This window comes from Henckelia pumila, chromosome 2 (assembly GCF_033568475.1).
Source record: "Henckelia pumila isolate YLH828 chromosome 2, ASM3356847v2, whole genome shotgun sequence".
Classification (NCBI taxonomy): Eukaryota; Viridiplantae; Streptophyta; class Magnoliopsida; order Lamiales; family Gesneriaceae; genus Henckelia; species Henckelia pumila.
Genome location: NC_133121.1, coordinates 184,736,186 through 184,758,391, shown reverse-complemented (window position 1 = coordinate 184,758,391; position 22,206 = coordinate 184,736,186). Strand labels below are relative to the sequence as shown.

General features: G+C 33.8%; 1 protein-coding gene across 1 annotated transcript; it reads right to left on the bottom strand.

Moving 5' to 3' along the window:
* Positions 1–10,795: 10,795 nt before the first annotated feature.
* LOC140879452 (glutamine--tRNA ligase, cytoplasmic) lies at positions 10,796–21,482 on the bottom strand. The gene is made up of 23 exons (XM_073283144.1): positions 21,166–21,482; positions 20,207–20,257; positions 20,001–20,072; positions 19,779–19,878; positions 19,565–19,660; positions 19,394–19,455; positions 19,202–19,303; positions 16,141–16,236; positions 14,854–15,006; positions 14,711–14,766; positions 14,486–14,576; positions 14,327–14,413; positions 13,887–14,084; positions 13,698–13,796; positions 13,209–13,340; positions 12,974–13,110; positions 12,773–12,872; positions 12,555–12,647; positions 12,207–12,307; positions 12,019–12,124; positions 11,838–11,927; positions 11,593–11,722; positions 10,796–11,062 (listed from the first exon to the last, which is right to left on the bottom strand). The coding sequence occupies exons 1-23, from the start codon at positions 21,304–21,306 to the stop codon at positions 10,968–10,970; spliced, it is 2,388 nt and encodes a 795-aa protein (XP_073139245.1). The 5' UTR covers positions 21,307–21,482; the 3' UTR covers positions 10,796–10,967.
* Between the last annotated feature and the right edge of the window lie 724 nt (positions 21,483–22,206).

Genomic DNA, 22,206 nt, shown 5'->3' with positions numbered 1-22,206 from the left:
CAAAGAAGAGAAAAAAATGATTCCCAAAGCTTCGCAAACAACAAAAAAAATAAAAGGAGCAAATACTTCGCAAACCGAACAAAGAAGAGGAAAAAATTATTCCCAAAGCTTTGCAAACAACAGAAAAAAGAAAAGGAGCAAATACTTCGCAAACAACCGAACAAAGAAGAAGATGAAATGTTATGTGAGAAAAAAAGAGAGGAAACCTACATATTTAATACTGAAAAGCATCCCTCCATTAATTCATGTATCACGGACATGCATTATGAATCACGGACATGCAAAATAATGAATGTCCGTGATACATGAAGCCAAAGCAGTGTCCGCAGCGTCCTCAGCTGCAAGCAGCGTCCGCAGCATCCTCTGCTGCAAGCAGCGGACGCTGCTTGTGGCAGTGTCAGTAGCTGCTTTTGGTAGCGTCCGCTGCTTGTATAAGCAGACCCTGCCGAACCCGCGTTTTAAAGTATTTTTGTAACATCTCACCACCTGCATTATTTGTGCAAATGATTTTTTTTAAAATTAAATTTAAAAAAAAAACTCTGCATATTATGTGTCATGATACATGTTTTACTGCTTTGATATTTTATGCTGCATATGCATATTCATGTTGAGTCGAGTATCCTTCGAGATAGCTTTAGTAGTAGGGTCGCTCAGCCCTATATTTCTTATTATATAGCATTACACCAGGAGACGCCGCGTTGACAGAGACTAACGTTACGGTGGTTCAGACGAGTGTATGGATGTACCCAATCGGGTTGACTCCAGACGGTACTACATACTCATTGGCGTCCAGACTGAGTAGAAAGTGTGTTACCCAGTGTTAAGTCATATCCATGCATCATACTAAGTTTGTATACTCGTGCTTATCATATTGATTGTGTCGCTCATCATGTTCATGTTGTTGTGTTTCTTGGACACCCCATTCGAATGGGCCAGGTTTGCAGGTGGACCAGGATAGAGATTAGTGGTTGGTTGGTGACCAGGGCCTGGTAGCAGGGTTCGCCGGTAGTTTCCAAATTAAGATTCTATATGATATGTCTTTATTTTCGGTAAGTCTGTTAGTAATTCTAATTAAGTTTACTGATTATTGTTATTACATGCTTAAAACTCTGGTTAGTAGGTGATCCGAGTAGGGTCACTACATTGTGTATTAGATGGTGTGGATAAAGGAGATTAAGAGAATTCACCACCAATATTCTTCAACTTCTTCGTAGCACCCTTACAGAACTAAGAGATAGCCTTTAAAGGGCCCCAACAAAGGCGGGTCTATTCCCCGCCGCTTCAAGTCATGACTTCCTACGAATTTATCGAACGACCATTTCTTCCATTTTAGTTGATCCTTCAATACTAACCAAGATTTTTCATCAGACCATGAATGGTTATGATCTTGCTCGTATATCATCTGAGCTTGAGCATACTAAAACAAAAAATCTAAGTTCCAATATGTTGAATTTTAATTTTTAAAAAAATTCATACCCTTATATCAAATGAAGATCCGCTTTGGTTGAGCGCTTCAAGTTTACTCGTTTTGTTTTGGAATGTGGGCACTCGTCTTGAAATATCATTCCAATGCTGCCGCATGTTGTTATGTGAGCATATTTTCCATTTATTTGACAACTCATGGTTATATTCATTCCGAACCAATCCCCAAAAACTCGAGTTGCTTTGATCATTGCCAAGTGTCCGGATTAATGGAAGCGTTTCACCATGCCTTTGCAGACGTTCACGTTCGACCTTCGTCCAATGTTTTCTTTTGATGCCATGACCACCATCGCCAACAACAATTTTATTTCCTTTCCTTCTAGATTTAGTAAACGTGGTTTCAAAAGTAGGAGGCGAAACTCCGATGGCATTTTGGAAAAATTGAGTTTGGTTGAACATAAAACTCAATATTTGCTCGTCGGTGAATTGAGAAGTATTTGGTGAATGAGTATTGACATCATTACTTTTTCACGAATCCATTTTTCGAAATTGAATTGAAAATGAAATGAAATATGAAGAATATTGAGTTTTTGAAAATTTGAATAGGAGAAATTGTGAATTTTTTTAGGTGCATCCAAACTAATTTATAGCAAAATGCTTGAATTTTAAAGATATGGTCATTTGTACTTCTGCACAAATTTTTTTTTAAAAATCGGAATTGTTTTCCGATTTTAATAATTTTGTTAAAAAATTCAGGCTGAGATTGATCTGGCCATTGATCTATAACAACCAAGTCATCTCAGCCCTTCTTTTTTTTCCCGCCATTTCCTTTTTTAAAAAGATAAAAGGGTCAATTTTTCTCGCTCTTTGATTTTTAAACGACCACATAAATAGGGCATTTAATAAAAATAATCTAAAAAAAACTCGTGATGTGATTCACCGCACGGGGCCCACCATATTGTCGCATGCGAAAACTTCCGCGTGCAAGATGCTCGGGTCTTACATTGGTCAAGAAATCGAACACTGTACAATTATTTTTTTAGAGGGACACTGTACAATTACATTCCTATAAATTACATCAATCTTCTAGCACTTGATATAATCAGCACATTCCCATAAATTACATTAGATTGTGTTTGGATGGAAGGTAATTTTATTATATTATATACAATGAATTATATCAAATCTTAAATCTATATTTTACTTATTTACATTAATAATATAAAATTAAATAAATTTCAAATAACATCATTATTGAATAAACTTGGAATACATCCTAATTAACATGAAATATAACATATAAACATGTAAATGCAAATTTCATTTTATGATCTTACTCTTAAAAAACAAAAATACATTTTAAATCTATTAAGGGCAACTTGTAGATAACTCCCTAAATCAAACATAACTTTCAATTTACTCCCTATATTTGTCTTTCCGAAAATGCCCTTGTCGTTATTTTAATCATTATTATTTCTTGAATTATCAAATGTGGAATCGGATTCAAAATCTGATTCACTTGATTCATCAAGATAATAAATATTTTCATCGTCGGATGAAAATTCAATTGTTTCTACGGGATAGAATCCAATAGTATATATTTCTTCAAGAAGTTTAATTTTATTTTTTTTTTCGTTTCATTTTGGACATTCATTCGCATAATGTCCTTCTTCGTTGCACAACCATCATGTGCAATTCTTTCCTTTACCCTTTGGGCAAGGTGGTTTTTTGTTATCAAACTTTTTATAAAATTTTCTTTTATAAGGTTTTCTGAAGAAATTCTTTTTAAATTTCTTTTTCTTATAGGGAATAAATTTCTTATTAAAAGATTTATAAGGTTTATTAAATTTATTCTGTTTCTGTCGTTTTAAATATTTGTGTGACATGTTTGTTTTGCAACCGTATTCTTTTACTGTGAATTTCATTTTGTCACAACAAAGTTTATTGTTTTGTTTGTAGGATTTAGAGATTCTTTTATTTTGTGTTACTTCATGACATTTCTTTGTTATTATGTCTTTGATGAATTTAATAGCTCCTCCTAAAGTTTTAGCATAAGGACTAGTTCAGAATTCATCTACTGTGTATAGGTATATTAGGTATCTTATTAAAGATACTTAGTTTATAATGTTCCTTTTTATCAGCATCTATTAATTGATAATAGTTTGTTTCATAATCACAAATAAATTCTTCTAAGTAACATAAATTGCATAATTTAATATTATCTAATATAAAGATTGCTCTATTTTGTTCTATATTCTTAGCTACCAAATTAGCATCATTATTAGAAACTCCTAAAAATTCTTGGTACAAGGCATCAACAAATAGTTCGAAATATCGATGTCCTGTCATTCCTTGTGGTAGATTAGTAATTACTAGGTTTTCAGCCCAAGTTCTTACTGCTCCTACCAGTGTCATTTTTTTTTATCATCCCATGAGTTAAAACTTGAATATTCTCACTTTTGTCTAATAATGGTGCTAATTGAATTTGTACTGATAGTTCATTTGCCCAATGATCTATCTTTGATTTTCTTTCTTTTGCTGTTGAACAACCTAAATCTAAGATATTCTGTTTCAAAAATCCTGATGTTTTTGATTCTCTAAGAATATCTCTAACATCTTTATAAGATCCAGAGTATTGGTCTCTGTTATATTTAAATTCTTCATCATCTCTTCCACCACTACCTTCTACATTCGTTCGTAGATTTAATCGTGGTCTAGAATCATCTTCAGATTTTGATTATGAAATATCCATATCTCTTTATTGTTCTGAGTCCTAATGTGAATGATATAATTCTTCTGTATTTACTCCTATTTGTTCAAAATCAAATGAGTCGGTTTCACTAAATATCTCCATACTTATGTTTGTCATAACTAAGGGGATTTCTATACCATGATTCAATTTTGAATGGTGGTTCTTCTTCCATTTTTCTTTTTCCTTTATCTATTGGAAGAACTTCCTTAAGATAGTTTAATATTTCATTACTATGTCTTTCTTGTTCAATTATTAATCTAGTCGTTGCTAAATCAATATATTCTTTGAAATTCTTCTCTAACTTTTATATTGATAGATTGATCTTATTAATATTATTTTCTAAATCTCGTAGATCTTTTTCTAATTTTATTAAGGACGTCATTGCGATGAGGTTGACTCATTAACAATAGCTTGTTTAATTTTAAGAATATTTTGATTCATGGTTCCAATCTTATCAAGAATATCTTCATCATTTCTAGCAAATGATAATGATCTTCTTGGTACAGACTGTTTTGTGATTTGGAGGTCATCTGAACTCCATCTTTTATAGGAATTTATTTCTTCAATAAATGCTTTTCGAGGGTGTTCAATTCTTGTAATATTTTCAAATATTCTTTCAACAGAAATAGTTGGTTTTGTTGAAATTATTCCTGTTTGAGAATTATTACTTATTGTTAAACCGACAACATAGTTTATATTGATCGGATGGTTTCCTGTTAACATAAAATTATTTTTATAAAAAATAATAATCTAATGTTAAAACGTCATTTATATTTTTATCAAAAAGAGATATATTGTATTGTGGATAAATACAAAATTTCATCTTTTTGTAACATAAATTTCCTTCAATTTTTCCAAGGATAGAATCCTCGAGATTACATATTCTTTTGTCACGAACTGTTATTTCAATTGGTGTATCTATTCCTTCTCGGTAGTGAGCTGATATTATTATTTCAATTCCTCCGATATGAACATATTTCAGTTCAGATCGTTCTTTTTCACTGGCTTTTGCCATGATGGTATTAATATCTTGAGTTGTTAATAACTTCAGAGTATTAGACCTTGATTCGTTATTTATTTTACAAGATCGTTCTTTTGTACGAATCGAATAATAAATTAAATTTTTTCTGGGATTAATAAAATTTGAAATCTTACTTAGTATTCCTGGTTGGTCTATTAGATTTGTTTTTGAATTAGAAAACCCTGTTTTCTGTATTTCAGCAAACTTACTTTGATTGAATATAATATTCAAATTATACTCTTGGTTTTCTTCAGATTCATAGATCTGAATGTTTTGATTTGGAATTGTTACTTCTGTCATTTTAACAGATGATAGAACTTCTTAATTTTCTTAAGCCTATTAAAAGCTTTTTTGTTGAATCTATCTGTTCTAATAAATTCTGAAAATCTTCAAAATTATCAATTGAAGATTGACAATTTTTAAGATGTTTCAAATTGTTTTCACAATTTTCTATATCAAAATTTATATTTTGAGAATATAAATTAAACATATTCATTTTTGTATTTTCATACATTTTTCATTTAGTAAAAATTGTTACTTTTATTATTTTGTTTTTGTTGATCGGATTTCGATAACAAAGTTTGTTCCTATTCATAACATATTGTTATATCTTCAATTTCATCGTTTTCAGAAATTTGAATTATCATTTTCCAGTTGCTTGAAAAATGTTCTTTTTTATGATTTTTGAAATAAAAGGTTTGGAGATCTTTTATTTTATTCCATAATTGATCTATTTGACGTAAATCTTTTAGTAAGATTATTTTATCAAATAAATTTTTAATCTCAATATCTAAAGTTAATCCAGACATTAATAATCTGCTTTATTTAAGCTCTGATACCAGGTTGCGGAATTCTTAAAATTCTTATGAATTTTCTTATTCATGGATTTACAGATCTGATTCATGGATTTACAGATCTGATTCATTTATAATAGATAAATGTTTTCATATTAGTTTGGTTCCATTCATGGGTTATTAATACAAATTTTAGTTGATAAATTGATTCAAATATGGTTAAATCAGAAGTATTTAAACGATATTCATGAAATGTATCATATTCATGATCATCTTCTATTTGGAACCAGTTTTTTATTATTAATCTTCTGTTTCTTATAAAGGATGATGACATGATTAATGTATTTTGACTATTTCTTTGAATTAAGGGCTGCAGGAGGTTTAGGAAGGTTACTTTGTTTGAATGAATATTGGTTTTGAGCAGAGACCAAATCCTTGCTTTCCCTTAACGATCACTTGATCAACTGGTACTTGCTCTATGGATCTCCAGGTTTACTCTAACCATAAATATTCAATGGTTGGTTTTCAACTTTATCCTCCTTACGCCCCGCTTGTTTAGTTATTAGCCATAAGGCTTATTTTGTTTCTGATTTTATGTTTCTCAGTTTCTGATAGTTTTCATACGTTTTGTATGAACCAGATTGTAAGAAACTTTAAGAAGAGAGAGATACTCAAACTTCACTTCCTCTTTTACAGCACAAAACATCTCCTTTTATAGGCGTGGAGAAACGCATACATAATTAAAAATAAAAGAAAAGAGGGGGACCACCCGACACTACATAATGGAAACAACTCATTTTACATCTGAGTGGATGCCTTTAACATGTGGTGTGGTCCACGATTTCATTTGTTTTTACATTGTGTCACTCTCTGAATCACACGTGCATTCGGACCATTTCTTTATTGGTTTGTCTTCTTTGACAGCTGGTTTGTCCTCTTTGACATCTGCTTCTTCTGTCTGAATGGATTGGAAATGTCCACATTTGTGAGTGAAAATCATTGTTCTTAGTCTTTGACATAACATTTGTTGGGTTTCTCGGGTCATGTCAACTCTTGCTTCATAGATTGGAGCTTCGAATTGAGCTAACATGGCTTGTTCTTTCTTTTGGATTGTCTCCTTGTGTCCAGTGGTTAATAAAATTTTACTGGTTGCAAAATTTATTTTAACCTTTGAGTTTCCATCAATCTTTCCTGTCTTTGAGATCATATCAATCAATGTCTTTATTCTTATCTCAGGAAGTGTTGAGATATCCATTACTGGTTTCTCTTCATTTGATCCTTCGAATAAGAACTTGTCTTTTTGTTTTCGACATTGAATATATACCATTGGTTGATAGAATTTGTTATCATCCAAATCTGGAAGGGTTGAGTGAATACTCAATGTTAATACTGGATCATCCTTAAAGACTGCTTTCTTGAACTGGATGATACTATTTCTCAACTGATATGGAAATAGTTCTATTTCTTGATTGTTGGGACTGACTTCTAATCCACTTAATAATCCATTTGAAAAGAATCTTGTGACTTCATGCGCTGGAGCACCTTGCAGTGTTCTTGCTCTTGATATGCTCTGTGTGTCACAAGTTTGTAGCCAAGATTCTGCAGATGGTTTGACTATTCTCAAATAGTTTAGTGTTTCAAAGAATTCAGTCTTGAGTTTTTCTGAAAAATTTGTTTTTTCAAAAATTGGTTTTTGTGGTCGCAGATTGACCATCTTTCTTTCTTTCTTTTCAAGGGCACTTTTAAACGTCCTTTCTTCTTTTTTATTTTTCTCGGTGCTGGCTGTGTCCACCGGTTCTTTTTTCTTTTCTTTTTCTTTGTCAGTGTTGGCTGTGACCACTGACTGTTTCTCTTTTATCTCCATTATTTTGTCAAATGAAGTTGCCATTTTGATTGGTGTTCTTGGTGAGGATGATGATGATGAAGTTATCATCTTTTCTTCTGTCCTTTGAATTTTTCTACTCAAATTTCTTTCTTTTAGTTAAAGAATTTGAATTTCTTCCTGCAATTCAATCAATTGTTCTTTTAATTGACTTAGTTGCTCCATCTTGATTATACTCTGCACAAGAAAACATATTTATATATATAATGGTTAGTAAAATAACTCTTTTCGTGAGTAATTCGTATAGTTTTATTATGCGTATCATTGCATTTATAAATTATTTTGCAAGAATTGAATCAATCTTAAATTGATTATTTTACTCAAAGAGTAATTTATGTTTCTGAATATAAATCTCATTTCATTAATTTATATTCCCCATGCTTTCTGAGGCATGTTCGGATGACTGAAAGTCATAAAATAATTCATGTTTCTGAATTTAAATCTCATTTCATCCATTTATATTCCCCATGCTTTCTGAGGCATGTTCGGATGACTCACAGTCATTTTCTGGATCACTTAGGATCTCCTTTGTTATTCCATTACTACGGATAGTATAGTTTGGATGAAGTTCTCTGGTTAATGCATCGGGTAATGAATTATCCGTTCCTTTGACATGTTGGATCTCGAACTGATAATGGTTCAATTCCAATTTCCATCTAATTAGTCTTGCTGCATTTCTCCCTGCATTTCTTGATATTTTCCTTGTCTTGAAATATGTTAAATTCATATTATCTGTTCTTACTAAAAACGGTTTAGAAATAAGATAAATTTCATAAGTTCTAATTGTGAATATTAAAGCTAATAATTATTTTTCATTCGAATGATAATTTAATTGTGCACCTTGAAAAGTTCCTGATGTATAGTTGCATAATTCTTCATTATTTCTAGTAGCTGTTTTAGTAAGTTCTTCTAAATTTCTTTCTCCAGTATAAGCTTTTAAACATGCTCCCCAGTATTCATCTGAAGTGTCTGTTTCAATTATTATTATATCTTTATTTGAAGGAAAATATAATTCAGGAAAATTACTAATTATTTTTTTTTAATAGTGTCTATGTAATTAGTATCTTCTTTCGACCATTTTCACTTATAGTCCTGTTTAAGTTTTACCTGAAGAGGTTTTCTGATTTCTGCAAGTTTCTTAATGTAATTTCCAGAATAAGTTAATAATCCTAAAAATCTTCTTAATTGATCTTTATCCTTGATTTCACTAGGAAAATCATGAATTTTCTTAAGTATATGCGGTTGTAAACAATGTTTTCCATCTTCTATTTGTAATCCTAAATAATTTATTTTTGTTTTGAATAATTTTGCTTTCTTTTCAGAAAGTATAATTTCATCTTTATGACAAATATCTAAAACTGTCATGAGATCTTTATAATGTTGATCTAATGTTTTTGAATAAATTAATATGTGATCTATATAAACACAACAAAAATCTATATATGATTTAAAAGATTCATCCATATATCTTTGAAAGATACCTGGTGCTTGTTTAAGTCTGAAAGGTAATACAGTCCATTGATACTGTCCTTTTGGACAACTGAATGCTGTAAGTAATTGTGTTTGTGGTTCTAGTTGAATTTGCCAGAATCCTGATTTACAATCTAAACTGGAAAAATATTTCATTTCTCCTATATAAGATAGTAAATTATTCTTATTTGGGATATAATATCCATCCATAATTGTTGCTTTATTCATCTTTCGATAATCAATTACCATTCTTTTCTTATCAGTATCTTTCTTACTGACATAAAAGGCTGGTGAAGAGTGTGGACTTTTACTAGGGATGATTATCTTAAGTTTTAATAATTCTTGAACTTCTTTTTCAAATATTTTTACATCATCCATGTTACATCTTCTTGGTGCTTCACGGATTGTGATATTAGGGTCTTTGAGTTTTATTGAAGCAATGAATTGTTTTCTTTTCTTAATTTTGTCCTGAGGATTTTCAGAACATATATCATGAAATTTTCTCATGATTTCTTTTTCAGGATTAATCGTTAAAATATTTTTTATTTTTAGTTCTATTGGATTTGTATTTCGTTTATGAAAATTCTTTGTAAATCCTTCATTTCCTACGCGAAATGCTGTTCGTATTTTGGGAATGTAAATCATTGATGATTCTTTGTTTAAAGTTATGTGATCTTCAAATTGTGTAAAGGGAAGATATTCTCTTAAAAAGTTATTTCCTATTATAATGTCAACTCCTGATTCTATTTGATATATAATGGGTATTACAAATTTTGTTTCTTCTATTTCTATTTTTAATTTTTCTGCTACTGTATTAAGCATGATTATTGATCCGTCTCCTATTCGAACTTTTAATCCTTTATCATATTTCTTCCCATAATGATTTGGAAGTATATGCTTGCTTCCTAAACACATACTTACTCCTGTATCAACATAAGCATGTATATGATATGGTTTATGTTTTTTGATTTTAATTTGAATTTTTATATACATACTATTTGGATTAGTTTTGTTTTTATTATATATTCTCTCAATTTTTTATTTTATTTTATTTTTTTTAAAAAAAATAAGGGTAAAATTGATATTTAGAAACAAAAGTTTCTCTCTCCAAGGAGTTGAAAGTAAGTTTTATTTATGTAGAGATTTATAAATAAGTTATAAAGTGGTTTAGGAAATGAATGACAATTAACCCATCTATTAATCGTAATGCAACCTCGGTCTCAATATCTTTATCTATGCTTAATGCATAGTTATTAAAGTAAATTTGTAAGAAAATGAAATCCCATTAATAGGATAACGAAAAAATTCTTAATAAATATGTGTGTTTCGAGTCTTTCGACCCTAAACTTAAAGCTTTTATCCCGGAGCGTAGGATCAATGGTTCATGTTTGGCCAAACAAGTATAGAGCCCAAGTTAGTGAATCGCAACAACTTGAATCTACTTTAATATCAGCTTTGAATAAAACTAGCCATCAATATTAACCAAAACTTACAGTATACACGAGTTTACAGGAAAATGGAGCTTTTCTTTTTTAAATGGGAAACAATTCTGTGTACATAGAATTTCTACAGAGAATAACTAGTATATGTTTCTCACATCCATATAATTTAATTTGGCTATTCATTTCATTTACCTACCTTCCCATAACTATCTCGCAAAGTTACGATGCGATTAAACACGAGATTTTCAGCCGATGAATCCTTATCGACTGCAAAGTAGCCTGAAAATTGAAAATATATCAAAGTCAGAATACATAGTCCATGAACTGATAAGAATTTTGATCTACAGTTGCAGTACGCAGAAAGAACACAAGTTCATAGGTTCAAAACTTGTGTTATTAGTTCTGCTTCCATTTTTTCATTTATGTACACAATGCAGGCATGCGTTTAAATTATTTTTGAATGTGCAAGAAAATTTGTCTTCAATGATGGAACACAAAATCAAATACCATTTTGGAACGGATCACATTTGAAGTACTCATTCCTTCATCTTAGTTATTTTGTGGATTTTGGCTTAAATTGGGAGTAGTTGAGACGAAAAATGTGAAGAGGGGTCCACTTTAAACAGGGAGCAAACTGCCCCATTTCCTCATCTGCTAAGAAAGTGTTGTGTCTGCCGGGTAACGTTTATGTATACCAAGGAGATCAAAACCGAATGAGATCATCGGGAAACAGGGGTGTAAAATTTGAAAATCAGAATACCAGAAAATTGACTACGAAAAGCAGAAACCTGCAAAATTACGAAGTTTACCTAGTCTTTCAAACTGAAATCTGTCGCCAATTGCAGCATCTTTCAGTGAAGAAACGGCAAATGCATCTGATATCACAACTTTTGATTGAGGGTTCAAATCACCAAGCCAGTCCTTGAAATCAGCAGGATTCTGTTTTGAAATAACACACACCATTGAAATTTATGATAGCATGTTCAATATACAACACAAGATGCAAAACATCAAACAGGAAACAGAGTGGTGCGTAAATGCAAAGAGTTGCTACCTCGGAACAGAAGAGTTTGTCAAACAGTCTAACTTCAACCATGAGTGGATCAACACCCGGAGAAGATTCTGAAACCCAGTGCAAAACCCCCTAAAGAACAGGATATCAAAGTATCATAAGCAAAAAGTGAAATCTCAGAAATTCCTGCACGTTTATCATCAAATAATTTCAACCAGAATACCTTTGGTTTGGATTTCTTAGCAGGGTCATACTCTGCATGTACTTCAAGAATAGTCGTGTTATCATCCCCAAGAATTACTTCTGTGCACTTAATAGGAAATGCATATCTACACGAGGGAAGAAAATTTTATCATTTTGTGCAACTATTAGTAATTTGACGAACTAAGGTATGTTAAAATGATATGGCACCTTAAAAGGACAGATTTGCCAGGAGCAAGTCCATAGTAGTCTTTTGAATCTGTCATCCGAAAATCTGAATGCTCAATATAAACGACCCTTGAGAAGGGTATCTGTTGCAGGAGAAAAAGAGGAGAAATGTCAAACATCCATAAATCACTAATCCCATTTATCATAAATTTAGCAGATAGCAGCCACTTGAATGATGCAATACTAGCAGTAGAAAAGTTGTTAGCCATTTGTATCGAGAAGAAATACAGTTTAAAACCATAATAAACCTCATCAAGCTCACTAATCGTAAAAGGAAAAATAAATAATTACCGGTACAACAAAACAATTTACATAAAAATCCATGTATACCTTATAAAATGAAGATAAATCGTCTTCTGGAGCATCAGGCCATTTCTTTGCATCAAGTTCAATTATAGAGGCCTCCATGTTTGTGATGACAACCTGAAACACAGAAAAGCCATGCAAAGCTGGTATTTGTTTTTTACACAATTTTTAGTTTAGCATTCATATTGAAGTTACACCAAAATCCCTGCAAAACTAAACAGATAATGGGTTAAGCCACAAACCTTTAGTGGGTTTAGCACCACCATTGTTCGAGATACTGTTTTGTTCAATTCCTCCCTTACATGGTACTCTAGGCGGTCTAGTTGTATCGTACTACAGTCACTGCAGTAAAGGAAATGACAAGAATAATCAGAGAACAGCTACGAAACATAACTGTGAAGCACCTTATAAACAGTAGAAAGCTCAGTGACAAGCATTTTAACCTTCTGGTGATTCCGATTCCTCGAACAAAAGAATTTATGGAAGTAGCAGTAACCCCTCTACGGCGCAATCCAGCAAGAGTCATAAGACGTGGATCATCCCAACCATCAACCCACTTATCTGTTACCAGACGATTTAACTGCAACACTCAACTAAAAATCAGCTCAAGCCTCAAAAGAAATGCAAATGCAATTGCAGAAACACGCTATAATCAAATGCATGCAAACTTATAGTTACCTTTCGCTTTGACATAACTGTGTTAGTGATATTCAATCGGGAGTACTCCCATACATAAGGCTGGTAAAGGCTTAGTGCATCTAATAACCAGTAGTATGATGCTCGCCGTGTCTCGAATTCGAGTGTACAGAGCTGGACAAAGGATCACATTCAGAAATTTACTCCTATGTTAATACAAGTAAAAGTAGAACAATAAACCATCTCTTCTCGGTGGCTAAGATACTTACCAGATTGTCCTAGAATAATTCATACATTAAATACATATAATTCAAGGAAAAAGAAATTTAGGCAGCAAAAACCCAAGTTTGACAGTTGCAGATATTGAAAATAACTTTACCAAATGATTTCTGAACCCAAAAAACACTTCTTTCAAGACCTAAGATAACATTTACCACTTTAGAAAGTACATCTTGATTTTTAAAAAAAAAAAGACGCTTCAAACCAGTTATCAAATATTTTTGACCCGAGAAATTCCAAGAAATAGCTTACCGAATGAGTAATATTTTCAATAGAATCAACAATACAATGAGCGTAATCATAACTTGGGTAGATACACCATTTGTCTCCGGCATGTGGATGAGGTGTGAACTGCAAAATGGAAAGTAAGAAAATATGTCATGCCATGTCATGTATTATTTGAATTTAAATGATCATTTAAATCCAAGCTCTAATACTTACCTTGATACGATAAGCAATAAGATCGTACATATTGAAATTATCACTCTGCATGTCCTGTTTCATTCTTAATGTTGCTTTGCCTTCTTCGATCATTCCACGCTTCATCTCATCAAACAATTTTAACGATTCTTCTACAGGTCTATCTCTCCAGGGGCTGTTCATCTTCTTTTCCCTGTACTCCTTTATCTTATCAGGTGTCTGAACAAAACAGTAAAAGATTTTAGGTCGAAACTTGAAATTAAATGCCTTGAAGACAAGAATGAGGCCATAACTAGCTTCGGTGTAAATTTATGGCACTTGTAATAATGACCAACACCATGATGAACTACAAGTCTACAACTGATGAATTCTTCAAAGTGGTTTAACTGATGGTCAGATTTTTAGCAAGCCAGCGTAACACTACAATTAAATACAAGAAAGGCTTGTTCAGCAAAATCAACCTGATGATCAACATAAGCATGTCCTCTTCGTATCAGCTCCACAGCAAGCTCGTAAAGTTCTTGGAAGTAATCGCTTGTGTAAGTGATCTATATACATTCCAAAATAAATTAGAAGATATCTACACAAAGAAATGTTATATCATTATGGAAAAACTGTACCTTAAAAGGCTCCCAACCCATCCATCCAACAATTTCTTCAATGTGATCAATGTACTCTTTTTTCTCAGCTTCTGGGTTCGTATCATCATACCTTTATCAAAGGTAAAGATAGATAGTCAGCAGTCAAATAACCAGTACACACAAGTCCACAAACGGAAAGAAAAACGAAAGAAAGAGAAGCAGTACAAAGACCACAAACATAGATTAAAGCATAAGCACTCTAACCTCAGATAGCAGCATCCATCTCTCTCTTTCGCTAGGCCAAAGTCCACAAACATAGCCTACAAAATTAATAACCCGGTTTACAGAAAATCTAAAATTTCCCGAAGAAAAACGACCTCCAACAGATTAACCTAGAATTTCATCACCTTGGCATGACCAATATGCAAATATCCATTTGGTTCAGGTGGAAAACGAGTAAATACTTTTCCTCCAGTGGCCTTCAAGTGCTTTTCAAGTAATTCCTTTGAATTGCAAGTTCTAAGAACGGGACGATCACTGAAATATATTTCTGTGTGCACCTGAAATCAGTGATATACTCAATATCCCCAAAAAACAAAACAAAAGGAAACAATATGAAGAGAAAGAGAAACAGTACCGATATATTTCCTAAGATAGTAAGATTAGAAACTTATGAATTAGCAAGGAATTCCTACAGATCCAACACTGCTTACTGATTACAAACATGACGCATGTGTACTGCTATTAGTTAATTGAAAATCATGGTTCTAAAATTCGCTAGGCGCTAGTCGGGCGCCAGACCAGCGACTAGGCCGCCTAGGCGGGGACTAGGCGGCACTAGGCGGATTCCACGGTTTCAACTTAATAAATGAAATATTATAACTCCAAGACAATAATATCAAATTTAAAATGAGTTCAGTATTTGAAGAAAGAGCAAACACCAATTTTTTCTTCAAATATGGCACTCAAAATGTGGGCTTCTTCATTCGCTTTGATTCTTCAGCCTTATAATTTGCGAGATGCTCTGGTTACTCAATCATGCAGACAATGAAAGATGAATTTTGATCTAGGGCAAGCCAACGAATCAATTTTCTTGTCGTACATCAGTTTAGGGCTTATAAAACTTAAGCCCAACAAAAAAATTACATTTCAGTTTTTTTTTGTAATTTGGGTTTTGAATTTAAAAGCCCAAATTAAAAAAAAAAAATCTGAAAATCCTACCCTATTTCCGCCTAGCCCCGCCTAGGACCGCCTAGGCGCCAAGGCCGCCTAGGCCGACCGATTAGCATGTTTTCGGTGCGGCCGCCCCGGCGCCGCCTGGGTTTTCGAACACTGTTGAAAATCAAAGTTCACTAAAGCCCGATAATTTTTCGGCGGAAGCTATTCTCAAAGAAAAACACAAAGAACGTGTGGGGACATTAAGCTGACATAAATCATAACAAATATCAATGCATTCCAATATATTTCAGGGGGAATAGTTCAGGTTTCCAAGAAATACACAATGAATGCTAGGAGATATTAAGCTGATAGATCGCAAAAATGGTCAACAATCAATCCATGCACAATTAATAAAGTATTAAATTTGAGATAAACAATCTAAAAGAATTTGAAAATTTTACGAGCCTCAATTGATCAATAAAGGGATAAACAGAAAGAATAGAGAATGAGAGATGTGACTTAAGGAAATATTTCACCTTGAAGTTCTCCTCAGGTGAAGGAAATATTGCATATGGATTGACTTCTTCTTCAGATAGTTTCTGCGGAGGTGTCTCTACATGAACAGTTTTTTCCTACCAAATCAAAAGTCAAAACACGAGCATATGAGAAGATGAACATCAGACTTATCAGAATCAAAGAGAACAATTTACTTATGAATCATAAATCACCAATATTCTCTGGCAGTCTGTTACGTGCCTTAATAATTAATGGGCCTAATATGGGTCCTAATATAAAAGGCATAGGCCCAAGAGTTCACAAGACCTCAGAAGAATCTAGACGTATAGAGAATAGAATAAAACGTGAAGAAGGAGAGACAGTTAGGGCATTCGGTTATCTTGAGATTTGTACTAGCTGTGCTAGGGGAGTGTGTAAACACTATACAGAGTTTTACTCTGGGTCTATTATATAATTCAATACCTACGTTCCTTGATTGCGTTGTGTTCTTGTGCAAATCTGTGTTTTTGTGTGTTATCTTGAGCTCAGGTGAACTAACCTATCAATTGGTCCGACCTGCCGGATACCTGAGCACGAAAGAAGAATGGCGGCGACGAGATCAGAGGCGAGGTTTGAGGCGTTGGAAAATTTGGTGCTGACTATGAAGGAGGATGTGTTGGGATTACAGAGTGATATGGGGATTGTGAAGAAAACGATAGGGGAGATGTCGGAGATCAAAGCTATGTTAGCAAATCTGGTGAAGGGAAAGATGGTGAATTTGGAGATGGGACAGCAGGAAGGTGATCAACCGAATGGTGTGACCCATTTTTCCGAAGCTAACGTGATAGGACAGCAGGAGTGTGATCAACCGAATGGTGAGACCCATTTTTCCGAAGCTAACATCGACAGAAGAGGCTCACGCAAAGGTGATCCGCTGGAGGAGTCGGGAGAGGTGAGACACCTGTTGAAACGTGTGGAATTACCAGGTTTCCATGGGGATGATCCAGTCGAGTGGATTGGGAAGGCGGAGCAATTCTTTGAGCTTCCTCAAACAGGAAAGGGAGAGCACGAACCCATGGAGTTAATCATAGGATATAATGATGGGAATGCGGCCAACTCCTGTAAGGCTGCTAGGTTGTTGGAGGAGATGAAGAGGAAAAAGCGATACACGATGGAGATGGGAAATTGGACAGCCCAAGAGACGAAAGGAAAATATATGGGCTATCTTTCTTCTAGACTCAAGATTGTTTGTTTGAAAGAGGAGGAAGCCCATGGCCCAGTTATAATTATTAGGGCTAGGGATTGGATACGTGAGTTTGGGGAACAAACTGTAGGTAACATGTTTTGTAATGGCAGTAGTCAAAAGGAGATGGGGCCAACACAGAGGCTTGTAGATGACTCAAAATACATGGGTTATTATTTTCTAAGGCCCATAGTTGAAGAGGAAAAACCCCATGAAAATATAAGATCGATCCAAACAATTACTTTTGGGAAATTATTAAACCTTCTTCAATCGCGCTTGGTGTCAGAATCCAGCACTGAGACAGGAGAAGAACTTGCCGGAAGCTGGGGTAATGGGACCGGCCAACTTGGCGTCAGCGGTGGGTCGCCGGCCGGCGGTTGTGGTGCTGTTAGTGTCACGGGCGCCGAGGCTTCGGAGTCTGCCGAATCTACGAGAGCAAGGGAAAGGGTTGAACAAGCAGTAGATTTATTAGGGCACATGGTTTTTCTTGGGTTTGGGCCGAATAGGTATTTTCTTTGCCAAATAGGTAGCTGGGTCCGATTGGCTCATGTTTCTAATGAAGATGAGGAAGAAGTCACACAGCCTCACACCAATGGTGCCATGAGTTTGTTGCTTTTGATGCATTGGGGAATGTAAGAGTTGGGTTGAAAATTTAGAAGTTTCCTGGAGTGTTATGGAGTTTCACATATTATGATTACCAAGCTGAATGCAACCGGCAGCGGGATGATGATGCCCTTGCCATTGAGGACGAGGGGGATAAAAATATTGGAATTGGAACAGCTGAAGCACAAGATTATTATGGGGCTCGAGTGTGGGCATTTTACTCTATTTTGGAATGTTATGCTGCCAATGGAGATCAAGCTGGCAATGATTCATTGAATTATGTTGATCAAGAATTAGAGTCAACCTTAAAAGTCATTGTACAACAAATACATCCAGTTGGGGAAGGAAAAAATGCTGGCAGAGGGACATGTGACAAAGTTAGATTGCTAAGGTTACTGGTGTGTGCAGCAGGAGCAACAGATCTAATTCTTGTGCAAGAAGAATATGTAACCATGCAAGATATAAAGACCGTGGAGTTGTGGGATTCAATTAGTAACTGTATTTTCTTGGGGCAGAATAGGAAACTGAAATTTGCCCGGAAGGTGCCTTTTTTTTAACAAAAGAATAAACATATTATTGATAACTGAAGGGTGGGCTAACGAATATTCTCTTGGTTTCCGATATTTTGGGAATAAGCGCGACAACCTCGGTTTTGTGATAGTCGTCTTCAATGTTGGTTGGAAGGATGCTGCATTTGTGGAAGATCATGTTTTTCAGCCTTGAGGACAAGGCTGATTTTCAAGATGGAAGTATTGTTACGTGCCTTAATAATTAATGGGCCTAATATGGGTCCTAATATAAAAGGCATAGGCCCAAGAGTTCACAAGACCTCAGAAGAATCTAGACGTATAGAGAATAGAATAAAACGTGAAGAAGGAGAGACAGCTAGGGCATTCGGTTATCTTGAGATTTGTACTAGCTGTGCTAGGGGAGTGTGTAAACACTATACAGAGTTTTACTCTGGGTCTATTATATAATTCAATACCTACGTTCCTTGTTTGCGTTGTGTTCTTGTGCAAATCTGTGTTTTTGTGTGTTATCTTGAGCTCAGGTGAACTAACCTATCACAGTCCATTTGAAATATGATGAAAGTGGTCAACAAAAGATGGAGCAATAGTAAAACTACATTACGTGAACAGTGCATTCATTACATACAAAATTTTCCGTGTCCAAAGTTTAGCAGAAAAAAGAAGAAAATTCACATGGTTAAATTTGTTCATTGAGGGGACACGGTTTAACATGAAAAAATGGCTTACCTCAGCTTTGACAGTCCTATCTTTCTTTTTCTTAACAGGCTTCTCATCATCTGCTGCAGTTCTTTCACCAAGAAGTGCATATAATTTTGCTTCGACAATTTCCTGAATTCAACAAGCGATGCAATCAGCAAACTAGAACTAAAGTAATTAATGAGATTTTTATATTAATTTGAAGCAGGTGACAATACTCACCTTGACAATTTTTGGGTCAGCCCATGGCTGCTTCTTTCTTACGTAACCAAAAAGTTCACCAACTGCACCAAGAGAATTTTTGAACAAGCTGACGAGTCATTTGTGTTAAACTTAAAGAAAAGCAAGAGAACCATATAAAAATTTGATGGGCTTGAGAACAAAAAACCAAACCATTTGTTCTGTATCGCTGCTCCACAATGACGGACTTTTTCTCTTCAAATATTTCATTAACAGCAACTTTAATGTCTTCTGTGGAGATCTCAACTCCTATAAACACATTAAAATCAAGGATAGCTAATCTAATTAAACTGTTCACAATAGCTCCAATCTTAACTTAAATCTTTAGTACTTAAAGTTATATTGAAGATGTGAATCATATTCATACCAACACCACAAACAGATTCAAAATCAGCAACTTCAAAGTTATCAGAACCAGTAGCAGCAAAAAATGAGAAAGCAGCGTCCAATTGAGCAGGGTACTTAACCTGCACAAGAAGAAGTACGAAAATTGTTTTTTTCCACAGGCAACTGAAAATATTTTTAAAAAATCGACATTTTGGACATATGGCTGCAAATATGCAGGATTACAGAGAGACAAAATACAAACCTTTGATGAGACGATATATTTAAGCAGTGTGGGTCGATGAACAAGAGCATTTGTCGGGAATTTTGTAGCAACCTGCCAATAAAAAGAGTTACCTTTTTTCAATTGGTTAACCAAGATTCGCCCATATTTAACAAATTAGTACGTGGATAAATTCAGATGCACTAGTTCAAACATTAACAGATTATAAATGATACTCTAACAAATACCGTGTAAAGCAGATTCCCAACAGCACGATCACAACCATCAGTTACAGCTGCCTGAAATACCGTTTCCGGGATCAGATGCACTTAAATTTTTCATCTTAATCCATCAATTTTAGAAATTATAAAACACTACAACTATCCCAGGTGATAAACCAGAGCCATACAGATTAACAGAGTAAATCAATTTTCTAGCCAAAAGCATGTTTAGTATTTAACATTAAGTTCCATTGAAAATATCCAATATCAAAGTTTATAACCCCTCAACAAGCACCAAGCAGATATTTCTAATTTGAAAGAATCTTTATTATACTAAAAAAGAATGAATCAACAAAAAATAAAGATAATAAAAGAAAAAAAATGCATGCATAACTTAAGTTGGTTGCCTAGGAAATAATCTGAGGTGCCCTTTTGAGATGATAACAGAAATGATAAACTTTAAAAAATCATACATGAATGATGGGTTGGTTGCATGAGAAATAATCAAACCCAAGGTTCCAAATATCATTTCCTTTATTTTCAAGTTTAAGTGATAATACTCTGCAAGATAATTCAATTCTCCGAGTGCAAAACACAGTCCCAAATTTAAAACCAATAAAATAACATCCGCCATTAAAAACACAACAAATCACATGAATAAATATGCATCAATTTCACCCTGGAAACACAAACATAATCCAATCAAGTAAAATTTCTACGGTAAATTTTCCCAAAACATTCCAAAAGATTATTAAAATTTCAGAACGACAGCAAAAACCAACATATAGCATACTCATGCCCGGAGATGAACTGAAATTACTTTTTTTCGTGCAAACAAAGTTCTCTATGCACTAATTTTCCGATCATCCCAGTAGAAAAAGCACCCACTTTCAAGGCGAACAAACAAAATCCCACATGCATAAACAACAAACCACGCGCACAAAGCACATCACATTCACCTAAGCGCACATGCACACTTTCCATACCTCGTGTATTACGGCGGTGAGATTAGCAGTGACTTTGTTGTTCGCAGTGGTGTTTATAGCCGTCTTTTCATCCAAACCAATCTTCAGGAACAAATTCAAAGCCTCCCCGCCGCCAATCCCACCCTCTTCTTTCTTCACCATCCTTTTGTCCAAATTTCTATCAATAATTCGAATCTCTGAGATCGAAGAGAGGCCTAGCAAGTAAGTTTGACAGATTCCGCCGCCCGCCGGTAGCAGATTCTTAGGGTTTTATCGTTGAATGGGAAGATATTCTTCAATTGACCAGTTTAATTCCCAAATTGACGTTATTAATTTATGATCATTACGAGTTCTTTCCTTTTTTTTTTTTTTTTTTAGTACAAGTTCTTTCCTAATTTATTCTATTATGTGAAAAGACAATTAATCTTAATAAAGTTAATTTAAAAACATTTTTTTTTAGTAAATTTACATTTCTCATAAGTCATAACCTACAATATCCTAGCGAACGGATCCCTACAGTGGGGATGTTGCTGGGTAAGACTAATAATTATTATTACTAGCGATGTGTGTGCATAAAAAATCGCTGCTAGTGAAAAAAATGGAGAATAAAATTTTTTTGTTGAGAAGATAAAAATCAAGTTTATCAATTTAAGAAAATGAAATAGGTAACTGATCGGTTAAAAAAGTTGAAAGTGGAGTGATAATGTGTTTTTGGAACAAAAAAAGCTTTACCAAAAAACTGTTATTAAAAGAGTCTCTCCCTTTAATAATAGTATTAATAGTATAGATTATTTTATTTTATTTTTAATCCATAATCATTATCTTTCGGTGGACATGAAGTAAACCTCGGACTAACGCAATAATCTGTAAATTACGCTAGTCAGATAAATCATAATAGGCAAGTCATGTGCGACAGACTAGTCCAAATTCATATTCATAGAATAATTATTCCGATCATTTTAATAGATGGACAAAAATATAATTTGATGAATAAATTTATTATTTACTATTTTTTTTAAAAATAGTGTAAATAACTTATAACTAATCTTTCATGTTTATTTT